At 55.3% G+C, this 25,382-nt stretch overlaps 4 protein-coding genes across 4 annotated transcripts; 2 read left to right on the top strand and 2 right to left on the bottom strand.

Annotated features, from left to right (window-relative positions):
• Window position 1: 1 nt before the first annotated feature.
• On the bottom strand, window positions 2-1,383 carry BDV17DRAFT_299965 (NAD(P)H-dependent flavin oxidoreductase). Its single transcript, XM_073763980.1, has 3 exons — window positions 1,311-1,383; window positions 984-1,245; window positions 2-930 (listed from the first exon to the last, which is right to left on the bottom strand). The coding sequence occupies exons 1-3, from the start codon at window positions 1,321-1,323 to the stop codon at window positions 144-146; spliced, it is 1,062 nt and encodes a 353-aa protein (XP_073612758.1). The 5' UTR covers window positions 1,324-1,383; the 3' UTR covers window positions 2-143.
• A 241-nt stretch (window positions 1,384-1,624) lies between these two features.
• BDV17DRAFT_283656 (uncharacterized protein) lies at window positions 1,625-3,586 on the top strand (the record flags this gene model as incomplete). The annotated part of the gene is made up of 8 exons (XM_073760397.1): window positions 1,625-2,006; window positions 2,062-2,154; window positions 2,202-2,441; window positions 2,488-2,634; window positions 2,687-2,798; window positions 2,849-2,975; window positions 3,090-3,284; window positions 3,365-3,586. The coding sequence occupies 8 exons, from the start codon at window positions 1,625-1,627 to the stop codon at window positions 3,584-3,586; spliced, it is 1,518 nt and encodes a 505-aa protein (XP_073612757.1).
• A 491-nt stretch (window positions 3,587-4,077) lies between these two features.
• Window positions 4,078-5,134, top strand: BDV17DRAFT_299959 (enoyl-CoA hydratase/isomerase family protein; the record flags this gene model as incomplete). Its single annotated transcript, XM_073763979.1, has 2 exons — window positions 4,078-4,604; window positions 4,693-5,134. The coding sequence occupies exons 1-2, from the start codon at window positions 4,162-4,164 to the stop codon at window positions 5,132-5,134; spliced, it is 885 nt and encodes a 294-aa protein (XP_073612756.1). The 5' UTR covers window positions 4,078-4,161.
• Window positions 5,135-5,222: 88 nt separating this feature from the next.
• On the bottom strand, window positions 5,223-24,433 carry lah (involucrin repeat protein). Its single transcript, XM_073754739.1, has 4 exons — window positions 17,354-24,433; window positions 11,885-17,183; window positions 7,176-11,794; window positions 5,223-7,104 (listed from the first exon to the last, which is right to left on the bottom strand). The coding sequence occupies exons 1-4, from the start codon at window positions 24,191-24,193 to the stop codon at window positions 5,563-5,565; spliced, it is 18,300 nt and encodes a 6,099-aa protein (XP_073612755.1). The 5' UTR covers window positions 24,194-24,433; the 3' UTR covers window positions 5,223-5,562.
• Between the last annotated feature and the right edge of the window lie 949 nt (window positions 24,434-25,382).

The raw sequence follows: 25,382 nt of genomic DNA, 5'->3' as shown, positions 1-25,382 counted from the left end.
TGTTGGGGGAGAGCTGAGGTCAAAGTAACTACCTCAGTCCCCTCTATCTACATCACATGACCTGAAGCATTATTATTAACAAACATACAGAGGACCATCAAAGAGAATGAAGACTATACTGTGGGAAAGCATGAGCGCAGCAGCTACAGCTTAGAAACACTCCTCCCCCCAACCTCCAACAACTCCGCCGCCTCCTCAACCATGCTCTCGACAATCTTTCCAGCAGGAAGTCGTTCGCGGACTAAACCCGCAACCTTCCCCATAAGCATGGGATGAGCATTATCCAAAACCTCATCGTCATCCTTCTTGGTATCCATATCATGCGCGAGTGGAATGATCCCGTTGTTCTGCAAGTCCTGCAGCTCCTGCTTGCGCTCGTTCTCCCACCGCTTGATATACGGCGTCGCCTGGGTATTCAACGGACGCCCACTGAAGATCGTCGTGCGGATGATATCGTCGAAGCCGGCTTCTTGCAGTGCAGTCTGGTGGACTCTCGATGCTCCGGATTCCTCAGACAATATGAATCGTGTGCCCACCCATACGGCACCAGCACCGAGCATGAGCGCAGCCGCGAGGGTTTGCCCATTGTACATTCCTCCCGCCGCGACGAGCGCGACCTGGCGACGGGTGAAGGGGCTGATCTTGTCGCGGAGGAGCTCGGCAACGGCTGGGATTAAGACAACGGTCGGGATATCGCCGGTGTGGCCGCCTCCTTCGCCTCCCTGGGCGCAGACCAGGTCGGCCCCGACCTCGACGGCTTTGAGGGCGTGCTTGGGGTGTCCGATCATGTTCATGTAGAGGACGCCGCCCTGATGGAGACGGTCAACGGCCCATTTGGGTGGAATGCCGACGGCGCAGACGAAGAGTTTCGCGCCGCTTTCGATGATGATTTCGATGAGCTCGCCGAGTTTGCCGTGGGAGTAATCGTAGCTGTGAAGTGGTCAATGAATCATTCAAGAGCTGGAAATGGAAGTCGGACGTACTTGGTCTTTCGGGCGTTGCCGCCAACTTTGGGGATCAGAAGGTCAACGCCAAACGGAGCGCTCTTGTCGACCAGGTAGCTCTTGAGTTCTTTGAGGGCCTCGCGGAGGAGTTCAGGAGTGTACGCGACTCCTCCGATCACCCCGAGGCCTCCGCCGTTGGTCACGGCCGCTGCGAGCTTAGGAGAGGCAACATTGAACATGCCAGCTAGGAGGACAGGGTGACGGACACCCAAAATTTCCGTGACATTGGTGCGGATTTGCTCTGCAGATGTTAGGTCTCCTTCGCATGGAGAGTATACTCCGCACGTCGTGGAGTCGAGGACGTACTTTGAGGAGCCATTTTCAATTGGGCCAACTTCAAAACTGGCCTAAGAAGCAATATTACAGTAGTATAGATCAGTGCCTGGCAGGCCCCAAAGGCATTTATAAATAACCAACATAGCATTAATATTGTGAAGAAGAAAAAAAGGACCAGCAAGAGTTCCCCGCATCATGGATGAGCTCCCGAGAACCGAGATTGGGGATCTCCACCAAACAACCAACGGCAACAATCCCTCGGCACGCTCCCAAGTCAATAAATACCCCGGACAAGCACATGTTCGACCCAGCACCTACCTCGAAACAAACCCAACAACATCAAAATGCCAGAAACCCCCATCCTAGTCGGCATCGGCGACATCAACGACCGCGCCTCAAAAGGCCACGACGATGCCGCCGAGCCACTGACTCTAATGCTGCGGGCCATCGGCGCCGCCATCCTTGACACCGAGTTGGGCCCGGAAGCGTCGCAGAAACTACAGTCCGCTATCGAGAGCGTCGGTGTCGTTGCGAATTGGACCTGGCCGTATCCTGATGCGCCGGGGTTGCTTGTTCAACGGCTGGGATTGCCGAGGGGTGTTCATACAGTTGAGAGTCATCATGGTGGTGATTCGCCGGGGACATTGTTTGATGAGGCTGCAAGGCGGGTCGCGTATGGGAAGAGCAGGGTTGCTGTTGTTACTGGGGCTGAGGCGTTGGCTTCTTGTTTGTTCTTTGGCCCTATGGTTACGTAGATTGGTGAGAGTGCTAATGAGAACAGTGGAGGCATTCAAGAAAGCGAAGAAGTTTCCTCCACCGCACTGGACGAAACTTGAAGATTATACTTCGATATGGGATCGGAAGCGGCCAGAGGGTGAGCTCTCTACCCTGATCCATTGATGAGAGGCTCACGCTGTATAGACCTGGGAAGCCGGCATTTCCTTGGGGCACCGATCCAGGTATACCCGCTCTACGAAGCGGCTTTTCGAGCGTTTTTGGGACAAAAAATCTCAGACAACCACAAGGAGTCGGCGGGGCTATATGCAGAGTTTGCGCAGATTGCTGCCAAACTGCCCTATTCGTGGTCATACGGTCATGAACCGGAGACAGCTGAGTCAATCAGCACCGTGACGAAGCGCAACCGGTTGATCTGTTCGCCATGTTAGTACCTGATCTACTGATGCGTATCAACGCTCTAACTCTTTAGACCCCCTTCTCATGAACGCCTTCAATACGGTCAATCTGGCCGCTGCATGCATTATCACCACGACGGCCTTTGCTCGTGAACTAGGCATCCCGGAGTCAAAGTGGATATACCCATTAGGAGGCGCAGGAACAAGTGATAGCATCCGATGTAAGCTTCCCTTCTACATTAACTCAGAGTATCACTTTTGCTGACGATCTAGTCTGGGAACGGCCATACTTTAACGCCAGCCGCAGCCTGTCACAATCACTCGACGCAGCCCTTGAAGCATCGGAGCTGCGGACGGAAGATATTGACCTTTTCGACTTTTACTCGTAAGCCACCCAGACCATTGTCCAAATTAGCAAAGTACTAACGATCCAAGATGCTTTCCAATAGTCCCTAAACTCGCAGCCCACCACCTCAACCTCCCCCTCCACGGTCCAAAGCCCATCACCGTCCTCGGCGGCCTCACCTCATTCGGCGGCGCAGGGAATAACTACTCTATGCATGTAAGTCTCCGGCCCTAGCCAAGGCCGCTTTTCTCTTCCGTCGCGCTTCACACAAGCCTAACTGAATCTTTCCAGGCAATAACCGAAATAACCCGCCAACTCCGCGCGCGCAAGACATCCACACCCCCCAAGCCACACCGCGGACTAGTCCTCGCAAACGGCGGCGTCCTATCCTACCATCATACCGTCATTCTCTCGACACAACCAAGGCAGGACTCAACATATCCGCCGTGGAACCCGCTTCCGTCAAACCTAGACCAGGACCACCCTGTTATTGATGAGAATGCGACGGGGGATGGTGTTATTGAGGTATGTTTTCTCTCCCTCTTCCTAATCTCATCTCGCTGCTAGCAATTAAAAGAGACGGCTGATTTAATGGGGAAAAATAGACATATACAGTCCAATTCGGCCGCGATGGCGCACCAGTTCTGGGCTTCGTCGTGGGCCGTTTGAATGGAGATGGGCCTCGCTTTGTCGCGAATGTGCAGGATGCGTATACACTGCAACAGCTCTGTAGTAGTTCTGAGCAAGTAGGGAGGCAAGGGTCCGTTTCGACGGAGGGAGCCCGGTGTTTGTTTGTCTTTAAAGCGAAGGAGCAGGCGAAAATATAGGAATAGGTCAGGTAGTCTAGGGCCGGGTATGGCCGGGGTTTCTGGGCGCTGTTCGAATATAACTAATAAATTTCTTATATCCACTGCGGGTTGCAATGAAGTCATCCAGCTATTAGCACGTAAGAATTGTTGAGCTTGAGTTCCGAGCAGAGAGTTTCTTCTAATTCATATTACAGGTTCTTTGCCAAACGGGAGTGATAGCAACTATATATTTCTGCAGCTGCTCTATATCTGTAGCACATTAGTTCAGGATGTCACAATAACTAAACAATGGCAGCGTTCAAGAACTCTCCTAACTACGATTTCTCACAGAACACTCTTCATATCATACACTACATTGCATAATTGCTGTTCAGACTATGCATGTCGAGACTGAGTCAGTCCCAACAGTCCCAATAATCCTGAGCCTCGGCATTTCTGCGGGGAAGCTCCAGCTGCCTCGGAGCTCCGTCTCACTCTCCAACTTATTCAACAGCTTAACAAACACATTCCAAACACCTCAAGCTCACCTCACCACACACTCACCACCATCTACGATACCCCGATAAGCCCACTATCTTATACAAGTCGCCCGAATGACCCAACCAACCTTCCAAACCCCACCCCCAACCTCAAAAATCTACACCCTCTCCTTCCCCTCCCCACACATCCTCCTCGTCACAATCACCCGCGCCGCCCGCATGAACGCCCTCCCGACACAAGGCCACCGCGACGGCTACGCAATCTGGAACTGGTTCGACGAGGAGCCCAGTCTGCGCGTCGGTATAATCACGGGGGAGGGCGGGAAGGCGTTCTCCGCGGGGGCGGATTTGCTGGAGCAGTTGGATTTTAAGAATCAGCATGACAGTGCCAATACTAGTGATGGTAGTGGTTCTGGAGGGGATGGGGAAGGAGGGGTGAGACGGGAACCAATGCCGAATGGGTTCGGGGGCATCTCGCAGCGACGAGGGAAGAAGCCTGTTATTGCGGCTGTGAATGGGTTTGCCCTTGGTGGGGGGTTTGAGATTTGTTTGAACTGGTGTGTTTATACACATTCCTCCTTTTCTTCTCTGGGCTTCGCTTCGCCCAAACCAGAGGAACTTGTGCTAATGATGGTGATATATTAGTGACATGGTAATCGCCTCCCCAACCGCGCAATTCGCCCTCCCTGAAGTCCAGCGAGGCCTATACGCCGGTGCCGGCGGACTATCACGAATAATCCGCACCGTGGGAATGCAAGTAGGCACGGAGCTCGCACTGACGGGGCGGCGGATAAGCGCGCAAGAGGCAAAGTCGTTACGGCTGATCAACCATATCTCGGAGTCGCCGGAGAAGGTCCTCTCTGATGCGATTGAGCTCGCGAATCGCGTGGCGGATGTTAGTCCGGACGCGGTGATTGTGTCGAGGTATGGACTTAGGGAGGCGTGGGAGACGGGGAGCGTTGAGCAGGCTAGTCGGGCGACGGCGGAGTTGTATGGGGCGAAATTGATGAAGGGGGAGAATATTAAGAGGGGGTTGGAGGCTTTTGCGCAGAAGAGAAAGCCGGAGTGGGTTGGGTCGAAGCTTTGATTCTGTACAAGCGAATATGTGTCAATCAATTTCTTTTTCATTTACCATCTAGTATATAGATACTCCGTAAATATGATTATCTCAGAAGTAAGACCGAAAGCATTGAGCTTCTTATTAACTAGCTAAAACAAGCATTAAGAAAAGAAATTATGTACATGAGTACAGCCGTAACTTCATAATCTAGGTAGAATCATGAAGGAGAGTCATAAGTCATAATGGACGAGAAGAAAAAAGCACATAAAAACACATGAAAGCAAATTAGAACCAGTTATATATCCTTCGAAGTGTCAAGTTCCAGATTCCAACCAAACGCCAACCCGAGAGGTATCATCCCATCCATTTTCCCATCCTACCAACCAACATAAAGCCTAATGACGCCAGAACAGGACAGAAAAGAACAGAGTGAGAATGCGAGTCTAGTGTGACGCTTAGACCACATTACTCATGCTCATATTCATGCTCATGTCCATGGTCGACGGGGCGATGCTGTGCACCGAGCGGCTGCCTTCGATAGACATGCGGTCGCCGCTGGCCATGTGGGCAAGCCGTTTATCTTTGCCCGGTCGAGCGACGAGGACTTGAGCCGGGCAGACGACGACTTCGTCTTCGCCTTCGCCGGCGTCATTTCCCTTCTTGACGACCAACGGGAACAGAACGACGCGGACGACGGCGTTCTGCGCTTGGAGGTCCTCGTTGGATGTCGTTTCGCCGCTGCGCTCGTTCATAAGCGAGGCGTTGAAAAAGACTTGACGGGCGAGGTCGCCGTTCGTGTCGAATTCAGGCTGCAGAGGAGGCAGCATGATGTACTCTGCTAGTTGTGTGCGCATCTCCAAGGAGAGGCTCACGGCGACGCGGAGAACTTTGCGGAGAGATTCGAGGAGTTGCGATTCGACGTTGCTGGGAGGAGGGAGAAGGCGGGAGAGCACGTCGAAGATTTCTAGCGCGACGGCTTCAGTATCGCTGTCGCGCTGTTTGGTGAAGGCTTGCCGTTTTGAAAGGAGGGTGAGTGTTGTAGCTCGCCAGCGGTGAATGGAGTTGCGTGGTCCGACTTCAATGAGTTGTTTCTCAAGCGTCTTGAGCTTTTGTCGTTGTTCCCGATCCATGCCGAATAGATAGCGCGTGAAAACAAATTCCCACACCATAGTCATGACGACGGACATGAAGATATCGCGACGGCGGACACGGTCGGCGAGGTACATGTCCGTGTCCGACCCGTCTAGGATAGCGTTGTCGAATCGGTCGGCAATCTTCTCATCCTTGATTTCAATAAGTTTGCGACAGCGACGGTGGTCGGAATGTTTCGAGAATCGCAGAACCCATTGCTGTACATGGCCGCAGAGCTTCTGGCATGCGGCTTCGAAGTAATCCTCGCCTCGGAAGGCGATGACATTGTCGTTCATTTGGGCGGAAATCTGTTCTTGTAGTTCCTTGACCTTGTCGCGGGCGCTCTCCAGTTCTTCGCGCAGCCGGCGTAATTCCGCATTCTTTTGCTTCAATGCTGCTTCAACCTCTGATTTGATCCGCTCGTGTAGGTTGCTCGACAACCGTTCATTTTGCGACCGCAAGTGCTCGACTTCGCGCGCCGAGCTTTGTCGAATTGTCTGAATCTCCTTCGTGTGAGTTGCGATGAGACCGGCATTAGCGGACGTCAACCCTGTGTTTTCTTCGTTCAACCGGGCGACCTCCTTCTGAAACCATTCGACGGATTGTTGTAGCTGTTCGAGTTCGGCCTCCCGGTCGCGCAGGTCGGCGTCGCGAGTGTTGAGGGCCTGGTCGCTCTTGCGACGAGCGAGGTTGCCCTTGCGTAATTGTTCTTCGGCGGCATCGCGAGCGGCGGTGAGGTCACGGTTCTCTTGGAGTAAATGATCGAGACGGAATTCGAGTTCTTGGAGGTGTTGCATACTTCGCCGGTGCCGAATGCTAGGCGGCCGGTTCGGCGACCGGGGGGAACTCGGCGTCTCGCCCCAGCCCTCCTAATCAATCAGCATCAAAACAAACAATGAAACCATCATTGTCAAATGGGAAAAGAGATAATACTTACATAGACGTCCGTCATAGTGCGCAGGGGCTTCTTGCCCTTGTCCGTGACGGGGTCGTAGGAGGAGGAAGATGGAATCTCGCTGACGTCCAAGTCGGTGGGGGCGCGAGATGGCTGGGGTGTGCTGGGCCGTGATTGGCTATCGCCCCTTGTTGCTGGTGCGACTGCTGGAGCTGGCGCCTCGCTCGCTGCAAGTGCTAGTAGTGCTGCCGCCCGCAGATCTCCACTGGCGCTGTGCACGACCCGGCGCAGTGAGTGTGTGCTGCTGGTGGTACTACCTGGCCTGCTTGGTCGCAGCACTGGCTTTTTGTGTTCTGGGGTCTTGAGGATTCCAGTACGTGACCCCGACCGCGATCCCCGGTCTGGCGAGAGACTCTGCGGGCTGACCTTCTGCACCTTCTCCCAGTCATCGTCCGAGTTGTCAGGCGTAGGCCATGCACGACGTCCCAGCGCAGTGTCCGTAAACTTCCTGACTGGAGTCTGGGGCCGTGGAAGTACATGCTCGGGCTTCATCTCCAGACGGGGCGTCCCCTCCCGGACCATGGATCGCTCAGGTTCTTTTTCTGCAATGGCAGGGAGCGGTTTGGGTGGCGTTGCGGCCCGGTCGGGTTGAGATGGTGCAGGCTCCTCAAGGGACCAGGGCAGCTTTGGATGACGCTCATGTCGGCCGTGAATTGATGGTGACCGACGAAGATCACAGGAAGGTGCTGATTCTGGGATTGTATCCTGCGGAGTTGAACGAGGTAGTTCTAGCTGTGGTACCGGGACGACATTCGTTGTAATTTTTGGTAGATCCTTTGTGGTTGTAGGTCCAAAGATATCATCTTTCTCGACTGGTGCTGGGATATTGACGTGCCCAGTCGATTCAGATTCTGGCTCGATTTGCTCAACGGAACGCTCCAAGTTCAACTCTGCCCTTGCATCTGACGCTTCCCTCGCGGTTGGACCAAAGACATCATCTTGAGCCAGTGCAGGGCTGGCAATATAACCACTATCCCTAATCTCTGGCTGTTGCTCTACCCCTTCGGCGATGGGAGCCTCCGAGACCTGGATCGCGCTGTCGCGACTCGCTTCGTGTTCAGCTGTCTCTTCCTCAGCCCCGTCTTTTACTGACTGGGTCGGGCTCGGATTCGGACTTTGTCGCCGAAAAAACCCTCGCTCAAGATTGGGAAATATGCTGGCGATCTTGCCAGGCTTTGGCAAACCCGCCTTCTTTTCGTCGGCAGACTCAACGTGCTGTAGCTTCTCCAGCGCCGAATCTGCGGCGGGCGTATTGAAATCCGTAGTGGTCACATCTCGCTCAAGAGTGCTCCCCACGATTGCTTGAGCCTTGCTGTCTCTGGCTGCCTCCTCTGGAGTCTCGCCCGGCCGCTCCAGCAGAGCTTCGGGGATAGCAGACTCCTTGAATTCAGGGATCTCTGGTACAAACGGGCCCGCATGAGCTTCATCGGACGATTGGGAAGATTGCTCGACGGCATCGATCTTACCTCTGCCCCAGTCTATTGCAGGCCACGCGTCTTCGTCTTCGCGGGCTGTGAGCTCTGGGTCTGGAGCCTCGACTGGCTTAGCGGGTTTCTCGGAGGTCTGCTCGGGCTGCCTGATGGACTCTGCCAATTGCTCGCTCTCTGGCTGCGGCTCTTCAACCTTCTCTCCCTTGCGCTTCTTCTTTTCCTTCTTGGAAGGCTTCCTGGAAAGTGAGAGATTTTCCTCTTTTGGTGGCTCAGAGGTTATCTCCTTTGGCATCTCCTCCACTGGTGCCCGCGAAACCTCGGTCTCTGTTATCGTGGATTGGGTAATCAATGTCTCATCCTCGGTTGCTGCCACCGCCTCCGCCAATGATGACTTTCCTTGCTGCTCCTCAGTCGCCTCAAATGTTGCGGCCGGAATGGAGGTATCATCCTTGACTGGCTCCACCGGCTCAACTGGGGTATCCGCCTCTTGTTGCTCCATTTTAATGCCCTCTGGAGCTTGTTTCTTGAGCTTTCGTTTCTCTTTCTTTGATAGTTTTCTTGACACAGGCGCAGGTGTGGCCTCCGGCTCCATGGCACCTCTCTCCGCGACTGCATCTGAGTTGTCCTTCTCGACGGCGGGCTCAACGATTTCTTTCTCCTTCGCCTTCTCTGGCTCTAACTCCTGGCCTCCTAGCATGGTATCTTTTTCAGCTTCACCTGTAGCTTTGTCTTGGGCGGGCTCTTCTTGTGGCGTACCCGACTCCGGCGTGGCCAATGGACCTTCCACTTGCTCCTTCACCTCCGCTCCCTTATCGTCGACTGGGGCAGCTGGAGTCTCACCGGCTGGCTCATCGTGAGACTCGACAGTTTCCGCAGGGACTGCAGGTTCCACCAAGCTTCCTTCCTCCACAACATCTGCTGGCTTGACATCTTGCTTTTCAGTAGCCTCAACGGTGGCGGGGACAGCGGTCTCCTCTGTCAGCTGTTCTTGTTCTTGAGCCTGCTTCTTGGCCTTCTTCTTTTTCTTCTTCGATTCCTTGCGGCCTAACACGGGCTCCTCTGCGGAAGCAGAAGGTGCATCGAGAGACTTTTCTCCAACGATAGTCTCTGCCACGGCTTCCGGCTCAGCTTTAACCTCCTCTCGTTCTCTAGTTGCCTCGGGGAGAGCTGGCTCGTCGGTCTGAGTGGGAGCTTCTTGGAATTTGTGAACGATCTCTGGCTGCTCCTTGGTCTCAGCTATAGCTGGGGACTGTGTTTCCTCTTCGGTTGACTCAGGCTGAGCTGGCTCTGGTACTTGAATTCGGGAACCCTCTTCAGCCTCGTGGATAACTTCTGGTTGCTGGGTGCTCTCGGAGGCATCTGAAAGTTCTGGCTCTGGTCCTTGATCTTTCGGAGTTCCCCCGACAGGTTCGGCTTGCGCAACTGGCTCGGGCTCAGGCGCCGTCACAGTGGGTTCCTCTGGTTTGCTGTCGTCCGCGATCTGAGAGGCCTTTTTCTTGTTCTTCTTGTTCTTTTTCTTGCTCTTTCCAGTTGAGGGCTCCCCAGGCTTTTCTTCAACCGCAGGTACGTTATCGTTATCCTTTTGAGCTTCCAAAGGGGCGGCATCAGGTTCGACAGCGGTTTCATCAACGGGAAGAGGCGCGGCGGTGGAGACAGCTTCATCTTTGATCATCTCAGAGGAAAGTTCCTGGCTCTTGTCTTTCTCTGTGTCGTGTTCTGCAGTCGTAGGTTCGGTTTTGACAGGTTGTGCCTCTTCGACCTCGGGAGGCTGTGCTATCTCTTCTGGGACAGGCGATTCAGTTGCATCCTGGACTACCTCGGACGATGCAGGAACGGATCGTTGTCCCTCGGGGCTAGGTAGGTCAGCGGCCTGCTGACTCTCGCCGGTAATCGCTTCTAATGGTTGCTGCTCGGGGGTCTTTCCGGGCACCGTAGGCTCGTCTCGGATACCTTCAGACGTCGGGGGCTCGACTGGCTGCTCTTCCGAAATGGCCGGGTCCGTAGGCTCTTGAGGCTCTTCAACAACATCTTTTTTTGCTTGCTCTTGCGGGACGAGAGATGCAGTCTCTTGCACCCCTTCAGAAGCTGCTGGCTCGGGCTTCGTCTCCTGCAACGTAGTAGAATCCTCGGGCTTCACACTTTCCGTCTCGGGCTCGGGTTCCGGTTCTTTCATCTCTGCTTGAACAGCAGCCTTTTCCTGTTCACGCTGTTTCTTCTTCTGCTTCTTGCTCAACTTCCTTGATGGAACAGCTGGTTCAAGCTCTTGGGGCACTTGGGACTCTTGAGGCTGGGAATCGGCTGCTGATTGGCCGAGCTCGGCTTCTTTAACTGTTTCAGCTTGATTTGTCGGTTCTAGAAGCACTACGTCTTTCTGCTCGTCCACAGGCTCTTTGGGCTGGGCATCGGCTACTGGCTGGCTAGGCTCGGTTTCTTTGGCTGCTTCGGCATCGATCACCGGTCCTGGGAGCACTTCCTCTTTCTGCTCTTTAGCAGGCTCCTGGGGCTCGGCATCGGCTGCTTGCTGGCTGGCTTCGGGCACTGGGGTCGCTTCAAATTCTGTTGTCGGTAGTGGAGTCACCTCCTTCTGCTCCTCAACAGGCTCAGCCGCGGGAAGAGTCGATGAAGCAACCTTCTCTGCTGTTGTTTTCGACTCAGCGTCGGCTTTTTCCGCTTGACGCTGCTTCTTCTTCTGCTTCTTGCTCAGCTTTATTAAAGGGACAGCTGGCTCAGGCTCTTGGGGAACGACAGCGGCTGCTGGTTGACTGGGTTCGGGTTCTTTGCTGGCTTCCGCTTCGGTGACAGGCTCAGCTTCGGTTATCGCTTGCAGGCCCTCCGCCTTTTGTTCTTCGACAGGCTGAGGCGCGGAATCAGTCGGTTGGAAGGCCGTGCCTTCTGTTGCTTCGGGCTCAGCAGGGACTTCCCGTTCCGACGCCTTTTCCTCCTCCATTAACTGTTGTTTGCTTGGGATCTCCCCTGCTTCTTGACCGGATACTCCTTTGGTGTGCACCTCCTGCTCTCCGACATCCACTGTAGATTGTTCAGGCTCGGTCGGCTCTCTTTGCATTTCCTCTACCACCTCACCAGCGGCAGTGGTAGGCTCGACCGGCGTAGAGTCGACATCGGTATTCTTAGACTCGGGAAACGGATCCGTGGAAGCCGTTTGTTGCTGCTCTACCTGCGGAGACACATCGTTATCAGTCCAAGTCAATTCTCTATCGGTAGCGCCGTGTAATTCGGTGTCGTGGGACTGATTTTCTTTACCGTCTTCAGCAGGTGAGATTGTTGTCTCTGCGGGAGCATCAAGGCCCGGCGCTGTCTGCTCTTTGCGTGTCTCGGGGACAGCTTCTTCGGCGCTCGGTTCGGGCTTTTCGGCGGGTTCGGTTGGCGTGGAGGGTTCGCTCTCGAGAGCTAGGAGTTTGGACTGTCGTTTCTTGTCTTTCTTGGCCTTTTTCTTCGCTTTGGCTGATTTTGGTTCGTCCTCATCCTGCTTTTCGGGCTCCATTTGCTCGGTCTGCGTATTGACGGCTTCTGTCTTTTCAGGCTCTGCTGCAGGAGTGGGTTCTTCCGGCTTTGAAGTTTCGTCCTTGGGCAGATCCTCAGAAGGCGCAGTGACCGGGTCGGAAAGCGTCTCAGTCTCGAGAGGAGTTCTCCGTTGCTCCGGCTGTTGCTCTGTTGCCTCTACTGACTCGCTGGCGACAGGCTCAGCTGCAGTCCCAGTATGTTCTGAAGGTTCAGTCTCCCCAGGTTCGAAAGAGACCGACTTGCGCTTCTTCTTATCCTTCTTAGCCTTCTTCTTGGCAGCCTTGGTTAGTCCCTCAGCAGGAGACTCATTCAGATCTTCGGGCTCAGCAGGCTCCGCCACTGATTCAGGAACGGACGGCTGGGGTTCGCCCGCATGAGGAGCAGCAACCTCTTCTGATTCAGCGGTGACCGTTGTCTCCGTGATAGATTCGCTGGGTTGTTCAGAGACAGGCTCTTCCGTGGCTGGTGTAGCCGACGAGGTAGGCTCATCCTCATCAACAGAAGTAGACAGGCTCTTCTTCTTCTTCTTCTTCTTCTTGTTCTTCTTCTTCGATGCCGAGGTTTGCGTGTCTTCTTCAGGCTGCTCCTGCTCCTGTGGTTCAGCTGGTTCGGACGTTGGCTCTTGAGCAAGAGAAGGTTCGGTGGTTTCTTCGTCATCTGCTGAAGGCACTGTATCTTGCTGCTGGGAAGTGGCAGGCACGTGCAAGGCCGTTTCGGCGGTCAACTCAGAGATACCCCGATCTTGAGAAGTAGAGTCCTGCTCAACAGGGACTTCAGAAGTAACCTCAGTTGAACTTTGAGGTTGTTCGAGCTCCTCGGGCTCCTGCCGTTCTTCTTTTGGGCCGACAGGCTCGGTCTGGTTTTCTGGTACCTCGCCAGGTGTAGAGGTTGACAAATCGGCAACATTTGAAGGGATCTCGGAAGCGGTATCCTCCTTCGCAGCAGCAACCTCAGTCTCAGCTTCAGGCTCGTCAATGGAAACAGACTTGCCCTTCTTCTTTTTTTTCTTGTCTTTCTTCGACAAGGGCTGAGTTTCTTCAGTTGTTGCCTCGGGAATAGACTCTGCGATGGCTTGGGGCTCGTCGGCTGTCTGTCCTTGGGCATCTTCCGTGGATTCAGAGGAGATAGCAACTCCGGGAGGAGGTTCGGCAGATTCTCCAGTCACGACAGGGGTTTCGAATTCGGCAGGCTTGTCCTCTTGTGGCTCCAGGGCCAGTTGTGCCTCCTTTGTCGCGGAATCTTCGGCAACGGTTTCTGCAGTTGTGCCCTGTGCAAGCTCTTGGAAAGGAGGTATTGACTCAGCTTGTTGTATTTCAGGCTCAGCGGCCTTGGTCTCCCGCGTAGCATCTTGACTCTGCTCAGGCACATCTGCGACATCCTTCTCAGTGGCAGCCTCACTCTCAGCCTCGGGTTCCTCAAGAGGAGCAGACTGACGCTTCTTCTTCTTGTCTTTCTTCGCCTTCTTTTTCTGGGCAGCTGTCAATGGCACATCTTCAGTGGCAGGAGTAGCTTGCTCGTCCGGGATAGCAACGTCACCCAACCCAGCAGCTGGTTCAGGTTGCAGCTCACGGGGCGCCTCATCCACTGGCTCCTGAAGTGGAGCTGTTAGCAGGTTTTCTTGAGCAGCAGTGACCTCGTCACGCACAGGATCATCAAGGGCAGTCTCTGTGGCGGGGTCTAGTGTTCCAGCGGTTTCGGGAGCATCAACGATGTCGAGAGGTGAACTTTCCTCGGTAGTGGATGAGATACTCTGTTTACCCTTTTTCTTCTTCTTGCTCTTTTTGTCTGTCGAAGAGGGTTCCCCCGCTTCAGGCTCAGCCTCAGGCTCGAGTGTTGGTTGCTCGGCCACATGTGGTTGGCTATCATTGGTCTCGGAGCTCTCCACTAATTGAGTTGGTTCGTCGCTGGCTCTTTTAGAAATAGTATCAACCGTTTGGGTGTCAGCAGGTTGTTGTTCTTGTTTGGTACCTGCGTCGTGGTGCTGTTGGCTGTCATCTGGCTGTACTAGACCGCTTGTTTCGAGTGGGGCTGCAGTGTCTTTAGGCTTCGGAACTTGTTCACTTTCGGGCTGCGGTTCAGACAGACTCAGGGATTTGCGGTTCTTCTTCTTGTTTTGCTTGATTGACTTTTCTTCTGCAAGCTCTTCGAGAACAACTTCCTCCGTCTTCTCTGACAAAGTCAAGGGTTGAGACTCATCTTGCGCGCCAACAGGGCTTGTTGGAGCGGCCTCGGCAGAGACATCCTTCTCAGTCCCCGAATGGCCATCTTGCGACTTGGAAACTTCATCATCCGCGGCGGTTGCGGTGGTTACCGTGGCCTCGGCTGCTGGCTCAGCGGTGTCGAGGGGCTCTTCAACCTTTGGCACATCGGTCGAAGCCTCCTTAGTGTCAGCTAACACATCTTCCTGCTCATTTGATTTCAAGTCATCATCGCCCACGGCAACTGCTTCGGTTTCTGGTCCAGCTTTCTGCGACACCTCAGTCTCCGGCTCAGGCTCAATTTCAGCACCGCCCTTGCGTTTGTTCTTCTTCTTGTTCTTCTTACTGGCCTTGCGAGAAAGGGGACCATCAGGTTCTGTTTGTTGTGCAGCTTCGTCGCCCTTCTCCGGCTCGCCGGATTCAGGCGCCTCGGCTTGGGCAAGAGTGACAGACTCGGCGATTTCACGCTCGGTGGCGGCATCGTCACTAGGCAAAGCTGGGGGTTCGGCTGGCTTATCTTGTGGAGTTGCTGCGTCATCTGTCCTGAGATCATCCAGCTTTGTCTCGGCAGCGGGCTCTTGGATATCCTCTGGGGCCTTGTCTAGAGCAGTTGGGTCGGCAGCAGGCTCATCAATAGGTGCAGACTCAGGGAGAGCAACAGGATCCTCAGTCTGGGCGGAAAGATCACCAGCAGCTGCGGATTCCTCCACAGATTCTTCCGCAGCAGCAGCCTTGGCAGCCTTCTTCTTCTTTTTCTTCGCCTTCTTCGACAGTCCTGCGTCGCCAGGCGTCTCTTCAGGCTCTTCAGGCTGTGCCGGCTCGGATTCTACCGCTTTGCTAGTCTCGGTCGTTTCGAGCGTGGGTTCTGGCTTAGCCTCTACCGTGGTTGGCAAATCCTCTAGCGCGGTGAGCTGCTCAGCAAGTGGATTCTCTTGAATGGGGAGTGTCTCTGCCTTGGTGTCTTGGGTCAGGTGATCAAAGCCAGGGGCGGGTGCTTGTTCGGATTGGGCCGCTCCTTCGTCAGGCGGGATCTGTGACGCCGTCTCAAGGGGCTTTTCCTTATCTTTCTCTCCCTGGTCACTCATGTCCACACTCTTTCCCTTCTTCTCTTTCTTCTTATTCTTTTTTGAAGAATCAACCTGGGCTTCGACATCGGCTGGCTCTGAGTCGGCCTTTGCGGTGGCATTCGCTTCGGTGGCTGGCTCTGGCTCCGGGGCGATGACCGTATCGTCCTCAGCAAGCGCGGACGATTCTTCCATTCCTGTCTTGCCGGTCTCAAGTTCAGGCTGGGTTTGGTTTTCAGGCTCAAGCTGCCGATTCAAGCCTTGGAGAAACAAATCAAGCTCCCCTTTCTTTGCACCGAAGGCCTCCCGGGTAGGCGTCGAGATCTCCACTGGGGTATCGAAACTCTGTTCCCAAGGCATCTCCTCTCTCGGAGTTGGTGTCTCACCGCGGCTTGCAGCACCGTCTCTACTCATCGCATCAAAGAACTCATCCTCCGTTGTATCGGCAACAGATTCCGCATGATGAGGCTTTTCGTCCTTGCTAGTTTTGGCAGCAACAGCGGCATCAACGACATTCGCGAAGCCCCAGGAGGGTCCGGCGCCAGCACTAGCGCTCTCGAACGACGTCTCCGAGTTTGTTCTGTCTCGTCCCGTAATTGAAGGATCGGAAGGCGGAAGGTCTGCTAGGGGTGCAACGTCGTCTCCTGTGACAGTTTCTGCATCATCGTCATCGACTCGGTTTGAGGCAGCGACGGCTGCGTCAACGACACCCGCGAAGCCGGGTCCATCGTACAAACCAGGGATATTGGAACGCTCTGTGGTGTTTGGTTGCGTTTGCTGTGCGTCGAAGACGGGGATTGCCTCCTTGTCCGTGCTTTCGGCATCTGGAGTGGCGGGACGGGATGTGGGCAGGGGAGGAAGAGTCTCAAGCGCACGTTCGAGAACCCCCTCCTCCTCCTTTGCACCAACGGTGGAGCCCTCAGCAGAAGGAAGAGGCGGCAAGTCAGGGAAAGAGGTTGACTCTGCTTCTTGCAACAGTTCCGAAGGAGAATGGAACTCATATCCTAGTTCCTCCTTCCGTGACAAGTGACGCGGAAGCCCAAATGTTGTGCGCGTCGGGGTATTCTGTTGAGAGCCGAGGACATCCTGCTGGCTTCGACCAACATTGGGGCTGGACGACTCCCAAGCGTTCCCCTCCCGGAGACCAAGAGAGGGGAGATCCTCCGACGAACCGCTCTTGCTAGACGGGAGTGAAGGCAAAGGCTCGTTGCTTTCCACCTTACTTGACCCATGGCGCTCAACTAGAAAGAGCGGTCGGATTTCGCGAGAGTTCTTGAATTCCAATGAGGCTGGACGGCTTCGGCGGCCTTGACTGGGCGATGCAGGGGATACAGCTTGGGCTTGAGCCGTCGGCGACTCTGTTGTGATCGACGGCGAGCGCTGAAGCCTTGGTGATGTTGGTGGGGGACGGAAGTGCAGGGGAACGGCCGTTGTTGAGTCGGCAAAGCGTAGGTCTGACGGACGTCGAGATCGTGGAGTCGCTTCATCGCCGCGTGCCAATGTCGGACCGGGAGAAACTGATCGTTGTATGTGATCGGTCTGCATCTTCTGCGACGACGGCGGTGATGTCGAGTGGCTCCTTGGTCGTTGCGCCATCGCCCCCAGCGCTAGGGAACCCAGTCCTAATCCCAGACCCGCTGCCACTGCATCCTTTGAGGATGGCCCCGAAGCACCATCATACTCACCTTTTGTGTCCATTGGTGGCATTTCGGGGCGCTCGACTAAAAAAGACAGGTCTCGGTCGCTGTCTTGGGATTCTTGGGAGGCTCTTGGTTCCTATACAGTGGAAGAGGAAAGAATCATATTTAGCAAATGATCAATAATTTTTGGTCGTGTTCGTTAAGCATTCAACGGGCATAAAACATAACAGGCTTTTACAATGCAAAAGTCGTGAGAACATCATGTGGCGAAATGGAAATGACAAGAAGAACCGCTATGGACTATACCTTCTCATACTCGTCCCCATATCGTTGCCGCCGCTTATCCTCCCTGCGCTGCCTGCTCGACTTATAACTCTCCACGTTCACATCCTTGTCAGGCGGGAAGGTGTCTGCACGGTCCAACCCGCGGTCCTCGCGGTCACAATCATCAAATCGGCTCCGCCCATCTAACGAGTCGCCCCCACTAGAGGTGCGATGGTGGTGCCTGCGTCGGCGGGGAGAGTCAGCCCCAGCCTCAGAGCGAACCTCGCGCCTTCCATCGACGGAATCGGCACGGCTAGAGCTGCGGTGAAGCCGTCGGAGGGGAGAGTCCTCTGAACGGCTGCTCGTTCCAACTTCAGAGCGGACCTCACGTCGTCCGTCCGGAGACTCGGCGCGGCTGGAGTCTCGACGGTGGTGTTGGCGACGTGGAGAGTCCTCTGATCTTCGGGACCCTCCAACTTCAGATTTAGCTTCGCGCCGGCCATCTAGGGAGTCTGCGCGAGAGGAGCTGCGATGGTGTCTATGGCGACGGGGCGACTCATCCGATGTCCGACTGCGCGAGCCACCAACCTCAGACTGCACATCACGAGGTACACCCTTCTCCTTCTCCCTCTCCGAAGACCTTTTGCTCTCTACAGGCTCAGAAACTCTAGATCCGAAAATACTGGCCAGGAACCCACCAGCCTTCTTCCCCTTATCATCGGTACTCTTGCGCTTCTCACCGATATCCGTACGTCCGGAGCGCGCAGAGCCCGAGGACGCAACGGAAGCCGTGTCGTTAAAGTCACCGCTCTCGCGCTTCGAGCGCCTCTTGCGTCGTTTCTTCTTCTTGTCGCTGCTTTCTTCGCCGCCCCAGACTGAGTCGTCCGCGATGGAATCGGGAATGTCATCGTTGTCTGTCTCGGTCTTGTCTGTTTCTGTGCGTCTCAGGGGTTGGATTTCTGGTTCGGGTTCGGGTTCAGCTTCACGATCTCGCGGGGGGTAGGAAATCACCGTTGAAGGCGAGTCGTTCCTTGTTGGGGAGAAACTACGGCGCTTGTCTTTTGGTTCTTCGGCTTCGAAGCCGCCTGGCATGAAGAATTCTTCCTCAGCGTTGGACTCAGAGTCGTGTCGACGCTCGCTGGTTGACTTTTCTTGGATATCGCGAGAGACGTCCTTGATAGTTGGTCCAAGCTCTACTCGGTCAACGTGTTCAACTACAGGCTCGTCAGGGATCGGGACATCAAATCCCCAAGCCCTTTCAGCCCGGCCTTCGGGAGGAGCAGGCTTCGGCTCAAATTCCCAGCTTTGTTCAACGGGGCTCTCAACGAAGGCAGGCTTGGTGTCGAAGATGGCAGGCTTGGGCTTGGAAGTTTGGTCCCAATCATTCCAGGCTGGACCTTCGGAGGAAGGTCTCGCGCCGGAGACGACTGATTTGGTCTTCTTCCGGCCCCACGGACCTTCAGAGGCAGGCTTCATGTCCAAAGCGGCAGGCTCAGCCTCGGACTGTGAACTCCACGGGCCTTCAGAAGCGGGCTTGATATCGACATCCACATCACGAGACTTGGACTTGGACTTAGGGTCAAAACCCGACAGGCCTTCAGACGCAGGCTTGATCTCAGAACCGGTAGACTTGTCCTTAGGATCCCAACCCCAAGAACCTTCCGAAGCAGGCTTCATATCAAAAGCGTCAGACTTGGCCGTGGAACCGCGGCCTACTTCAGAGGCAGGTCTAACTTCGGACTCGGCTGGTTGGGACTTGGGCTTGTCCCGGCCCCACGGGCCGTCGGAAGCAGGGTTAGTCTCAAAAGAAGCAGGTTGGTATTCACTCTTCCAACTCCACTCAGGTGCGCTGGGCTCAGAAACATGAACAGACCTGGAATCCGGGAAGATCGGCTGGTCCGCGAAGAACTGTGACCTCGGTGCATCGGGTCTCACAGCCTCAGGAGACTGAACCTCACCCTCAACATACCCATGGAACGGACCAGGCATGGGCGGCTCAGGCGCATGAGGCAGCGGCACGCGTGTCGTGTTTGTAGGCGAGATCGATCTCTCCCGTGTATCAGATCCAGGCGGTGAGGTTCTGGTCCGGAAAACAGGATCCTCTGTTACAAGGGCCGGGTCGAATCCAGCTGCTTGAGCCGCCGCAGCAACGGTAGCAGCGAATTCGAGATCCTCGTTGACGTCTTCGATTTGTACTGCAGAGGGCGATACATACGTATACCCTGGGTCGTGGGCAGCAGTCGTAGTCTCAGGAGCAAAAGTAAAGTCCCGTGTTTGCTCATGATCATGTAAATCAATCGAGCTGCGCTCAGACGACGTAGAAGGAACCTCATATTCATGCATCTGATGCTCGCCCCACGATACCCTCGACGCAGTCGGTTTCTCTGGCTCCTTTTCCTTGCTTGTATCTGGTAATTCCCTCGGCGTAATAACAGGAGAAGCCGCATCCCTCACCGAACCCCCCGAGACACTATGCGGCGGCGTCGGCTCAATAACCTGCAAAACCGGCACAGGCCACGGCAACCGATCAAGAGCCCTGTAGTCCGTTATCGGGCCCGTATAATCGCCTAGCGGGTCCTGGAAGGGGTTTTTAGACTCCTGCTTCAGGTCTAGCTGGTGTTCCGACTCCCTCTCAGCAGCATCAGCAGGCTCAATCTCGATAATCGTCGGCATGGGCTGCGTGGGTGTTGACTGCCGACTTATCTCAGGACTATGGCGGATTTCATCAGGTGTGAAAAACGCCGCGTAGTCATCATACACAGCCTTCTTCTTCCCGACGCCCCGAAATGCAGCTGTCTTGACGTGGTCGACCTCCGTGGGACTTACGGAGTTGTCTCGGTCTTCGATGATTTCAGGGAGTTTTGGACGCTCGGGGTGTCCGGAAATAACCGATGACATGGTAGAAGGATCTGTCCGTCGGCGCTCAGCGCGTCGCTGCTCGCGCCGTTCGCGGCGGCGGTCCGTTGTATCTGAGGCGTCGTCTTTGGAGGTCGAGGATCGGCCGGAGAGGATTGTTGAGGCGGCCATGGCGCCCATTGCGCCCGCGACGACGGGGCCTGCCCAGTCGGAGGTTTCTCTTTCCCTGTCGCGTCGCTCTAGGTCTTCTGGTGCTCGGCGGCTATCGGCGTCGCGTTCTCGCTCAAGCTGCCTTTCTCTTTCTCGTTCCCTTTCGCGCTCACGGTCAGACTCACGCTCGGATTCACGGTCTCGATACCACCGACCAGGTTCGGAGCGGGTATCCTTGATAAGACGCTTCTCAGCCTCCCGTTCGCGCTCGCGCTCAGGTTTATACTCCCGCTCTCGATCCCGCCCTGACGAATACTCAGCAGGCGCAGAATTAGCAGCAGACTGAGTATCCGCCTCATTATCAAGAAGCTGGATCTTGTCCCTGCGGCCAAGATCGTGCTTCAGTCTCTCGAGACGTTCCGTGCGGCGCTGCTTATCTTCTTGTTCACTGGTTAAATCGAACGAGACTGAGGCGGTAGGATCCCGCCCCGTAGAACGACGCTTCAAAGCCGGCTCGGACGCAGACTCCAGCGGGTCAGTTGCGAATATAGGCGTTGAGTCGCTGCGGCGGTGTTGGCGGCGTTCACGCTCAGTCTTGGGTAGGATCTCGCTGGCGCTGGTCATGTTCTTGTTCTGGTAATCTTCTACCTCTCGTAATTGGTTCTCGTAAGACGGGAACGGGTTCTCGAGCGCTGGGATTATGGGCGCCGTGTATGGTTGAGGCGGTGGGCCTTGCGAGGTATACACGGCCTGAGAGACAGGTGTGAATGGTTGAGGCTGCTGAAGGGGGATTGGTCCGGGACGAACAAGTTGCGGCTCCCGCTCGCTAGTCGGGAACTTCGAGACCGGGACGGCATCGTACCGGCCTGGGTCGGAGGTCGGGATGGGCGCGACTTGCTGCAGGCTCCCTGTGCTGCTTGGTGCTTCGCTTGCGGGATTGCCGTCCCGATGGTATTCAGAGGCAAGGGCTGCTGTTCCCAATGCTCCAGCTCCAGCTCCAGCAGCTAGAGCGGCGGCGGTGGGGAACCGACTATCTTTCTTGGATTTCTTCTTCTTCTTTTTCTTACTCTTCGTCCCCCAGCCCCATCCCCATCCGGAGCCCGACGAATCCGACGAATTCCCGCTCGCGCCGAAGGCAAGGGCCGAGCTTGCACTCGAGCCCTGCCCATCAGACGCTAAATCCTCCCAGCCTTCATCATTGCTCGCAGAAGAAGTATAATCCGATCGTCCGGAGCGAGACCCCTGTCCAAGGAAAACTTCACCAGCACGACGCTTCGAGCGCGGAGAGTGAGACGAAGCGGCGAGCGCGGTTGCCGTAGCGCCCAGCGCTAGCAACTTCGCATCGACATCCTTCCCCTTCTCCTTCTTGTCTTTCTTCTCCTTGTCCTTCGGGCTCCCCCGCTTAGACTTAGACTTACCTGTGATTCTCCTCGCGAAGCCACTCCCGAAAGCGAGATCGTTGTCGAGGGATGAAGTAGACGAGTTGTTGAAGGAGAAGATGCTCTTTGCGCGGTTGCTGCGCGCCTTCTTCCTGTTCTCGGAGGAGGCAGTGAAGAAGGAGCCGAAGCCGCCGGCGGATTTCTTAGCGGGGCGGGAGATGTTGTCGAATGAGGAGTTCGAGGATGATGAAGAAGACGAAGACGAGGACTTCCTCCCTCTACCCTTGCGCGTAGAACGACCGGGACTCTGGCTGCGACTTCGGTCTTTTCGAGACTTAATTGCTGATGCAGCAACACCGCCTATGGCAGCGCCAATAGCGGCATCACGAAGAGCATGGCTCTTAGACCTAGATGATGATCGCGACCGAGACCGAGGCTTTGGCCCGGGTGTAATCCGCGGCCCTTTATGGTCTCGCGGGTAGTCACGCCAGTCACCAATACCGTAAGAGTACCTTTCTCGCGAACGGCTAGAGTGCGACCGTCTATAAACACCACGCGAAGTCCTACTCCGTTTATCTGAAGTCTCGCTATCGGGATAAGCGCCAATAGGCTGGCCCGATTTCACACTGTACGAGTCATCAAAGTCCTTGTTGTCAAAGAGCGACTTGACAGCATACCCGCCCAGAATGGCCGGTAGCCAGGAGGACTTCTTAGGCGACTTGCGTCGGTGGCCTTCATCCTCAGACGACGCATACCGGCTCTGCTTGTCGACTCGAGAGCCAGCACTGATACGGTCCCAGGACTTGCGGCGTCTTCCGTAGTGGTGGGTTCGCGGGGCTGACTTGGACGTTGTACCTGGTTCGAAGCAGTACTTGCAGACTCCAATGGCCTCGGTGTAGTCCTCGAATTTACCGACGCCTTCGGGGTCGCGCCAGAAGTCGATGAATTTATCTAGCGGGCCGCGCTGGCGCTGCTGGTAGGCCATTGCTCCGCCTTGGAAGCCGGATCCGTGGTACAGGGCCGCGTGGTGAGGGTGTAGAGGACTGGCTGCGTAGCCTGCACCTGCGGCACCTGCTGCGCCCGCCGCGTAGGAAGCTGTGTTCCCTGGAGGACGCCAGTATCCTGCCCCTACCTGAGAGATATCATCCTGGTTCTGCATGGTATATTGAGAAACGTGGCCGGAGCTTGACGATGAAGAGTGGTGGTGGCCAAGCATGTAACCCGCCGCTGCGCCAGCCGCGGCACCACCGATCGCAGCACCCACGCCGTGCCCATGGGACTGCGGAGGAGGCGGCTTGTAGTTATTGGATGGGTTAGGTGGACCAAAAGCGGCCGGAGACTCGGTAAGAACTTGGTCGGCATTGTAGTTTCCCACTCCATATGTCGCCGCTGCTGCACCGGCCCCGACAGCGGCCGCCGTTTGAGACGAGGGCCTGGATGGCTTTGATGGTTTCGACGGCTTGGGTGGCTTGCCGGAGTCAGAAGTAGGCTGTCCAGACATTTGAACGTCCAGCGCTGGATCTGCGAAGTATGAGGCCGCGGCGCCAACCTCTCCAACACTGCTGGGCTCGGGAGGCGGATTGGCAGACGGCGAGGCTGTCACCAAGTGCGCTTGGCTATTTGGTATCACTAGCGGCGGCTTTGGTCGAACGCCCGGCTGGTCTTGGACAGACTGGCCCTGATCGCCATAATAATCGGCTGCTGCGCCAGCAGGGTTCGGCGGGCGGTAGGGCTCAGCAAAGTTGTTCCCGAATTGTCCCGGGAATTGCTGTGCAACATGGGGGTCGTAGATCGAAGGTGAAGGCGCATCGTGAGGACCGGACACGGGGTTCAACGGATACGGTGCAGGACCTTGCGTTGTCTGGATGGGGTCATACGGCGCACCACCAAGCGCACCACTCGCGAGTGGCGGGCCATATGTATCCCCAGAGTATGCCCGGTCGCGGTCGCGGTCTCGGCGGCGACTATCGCGGTCCCTTTCTCTCTCACGCGAGTCGTCCCGCTCCGACTTGGTCCGCCTCCGCTCCTTCTCCCGGACCCTGTCTCTATCTCGATCATCTCGATAGCGCTCGCGGTCACGGTCGCCGCGATCGCGCCCATAGTCATCGCGCTCCTCGTAATCGGTCTCCCTGCGCTTCATCCCCCTTTCAGTATACCGATCATCCTCCTCATACGGAATCGCAGTCGCATAACTCGAGGCGATTGACTCGCCCGTCGCGCTCTCCGGATACCCGCTGGCGCTGCGCTTCGCCAAGACCCGATCTCGGTCACGGTCTCTTCCCGACGCAGAATAAGCAGACAAATCCCCAAGTCCACGATCCCGGTCGTCACCCCGAGACGAGGGCTTGCGGTGTCCGCTTGTGCTTGCGCTAACAGTCGACGAGGAAGAAGACTTTGTGCTTTTGCGGCGGCGGCCCGAGGCAGACTTTGAGCTTGAGCTGATTGTGCTGCGGACGTCGTCGGTTGAGCGGCCCCCGCCCATTAGGGACCTGAACATGTTGGGCTGGGGTGTTGAGAGGTGTGACGTTAGGCGGTCATGTGTATGTATATTCGTTTATGTTGTTTCGTGTTGTTTAAATCGAGAATCGGAAATATCGAGGGTCGTAAATGGTGATGGTAGTAAGGAAGTCGTTCATAAAATTACAATAGAAAAACCATGAATAGGTAGATAGATCGGAGTGAAGTAAGGAAAAGAGGGTCTTCGGTAAATAGATAGATGGATAGATGGATAGAAGGGGTGGCAAGAAGGAAGAAATCGAAGGCTGGACTCTGGAACAGTGTTTTGGCGGCGGTAAACAGTCGAGCTGAACCGTGGATTTGTCCTCCGTTGCTCCAGACAATCGGCCACTAGCGCTTAGCGCCTTGATCGGGTTGAGATGGGATGATGTTGTCACTGACGATAATAATCTGGATAGAAGTGAGATGCGGGGTCAATTAAAAAGAGAGTTAAGTTGATCAAGGAATGGGATTCAGATCTGATGGGAGGAATGCTCCGGCTCGATCGTTCTCAGCTCCAACTTCAGGCTCCAGCTGCCTCTTCTGCTGTGCTCGGAGAAAATGAGATGAAGATTGGACGGCGACCGGGATGCGGTGAGGCTGGGCGGTGGAGATTGCACGTGCCGGAATCAGAGTGGCTGGACTTGGAGCTGCATCATAGCGCCGAGGGTCTTGACCTGAAGTGAAGCCGAAGATGAGATGATAAATAATGAGTCGAATCTTGTTTGTTGACATTGATTATAGATAAAGTGCTGTAGTTTATATCTGGTGGTCCATGGTTCACTCCATCGTCAACTGTGGATCGGGTTCTGATCTCGAAAGCCCAACAGTCCCAGTCCACTTTTCAGAATGTGGGGATGGCTGCCTTGTTCTTCAGGCTGCAGCCCTACTGTATATGCCATGCATTGCCATGTCATGCTATGCTATGCTACGCAGGATCTAGCCTAGATTTGCATCATGTCCACTTTGATGCAGTCCATGTTCTCCGTAGAAAGTGGGAAGACTAAGGGCTAGATCAGATCAGAAGTATATGCTCCGTGTTGTGCATTCAGGAACATATAAAATTGCCTCCGCTGTGTCTGTGGGTGTAGCTTGCCTTTACCTCTATAAGACATGCCTGCATGACCTGCGCTTATAGATAATGCTAATCTGATTGTTCTAGGGGTCTTGTAATTATTAATGGATACTGG

The sequence above is a fragment of the Aspergillus undulatus genome, assembly GCF_047715775.1.
Source record: "Aspergillus undulatus strain CBS 261.88 unplaced genomic scaffold BDV17scaffold_48, whole genome shotgun sequence".
NCBI lineage: Eukaryota > Fungi > Ascomycota > Eurotiomycetes > Eurotiales > Aspergillaceae > Aspergillus > Aspergillus undulatus.
The sequence above is the reverse complement of the archived record's forward strand: the minus strand, read 5'-3'. Positions and strand labels throughout refer to the sequence as shown.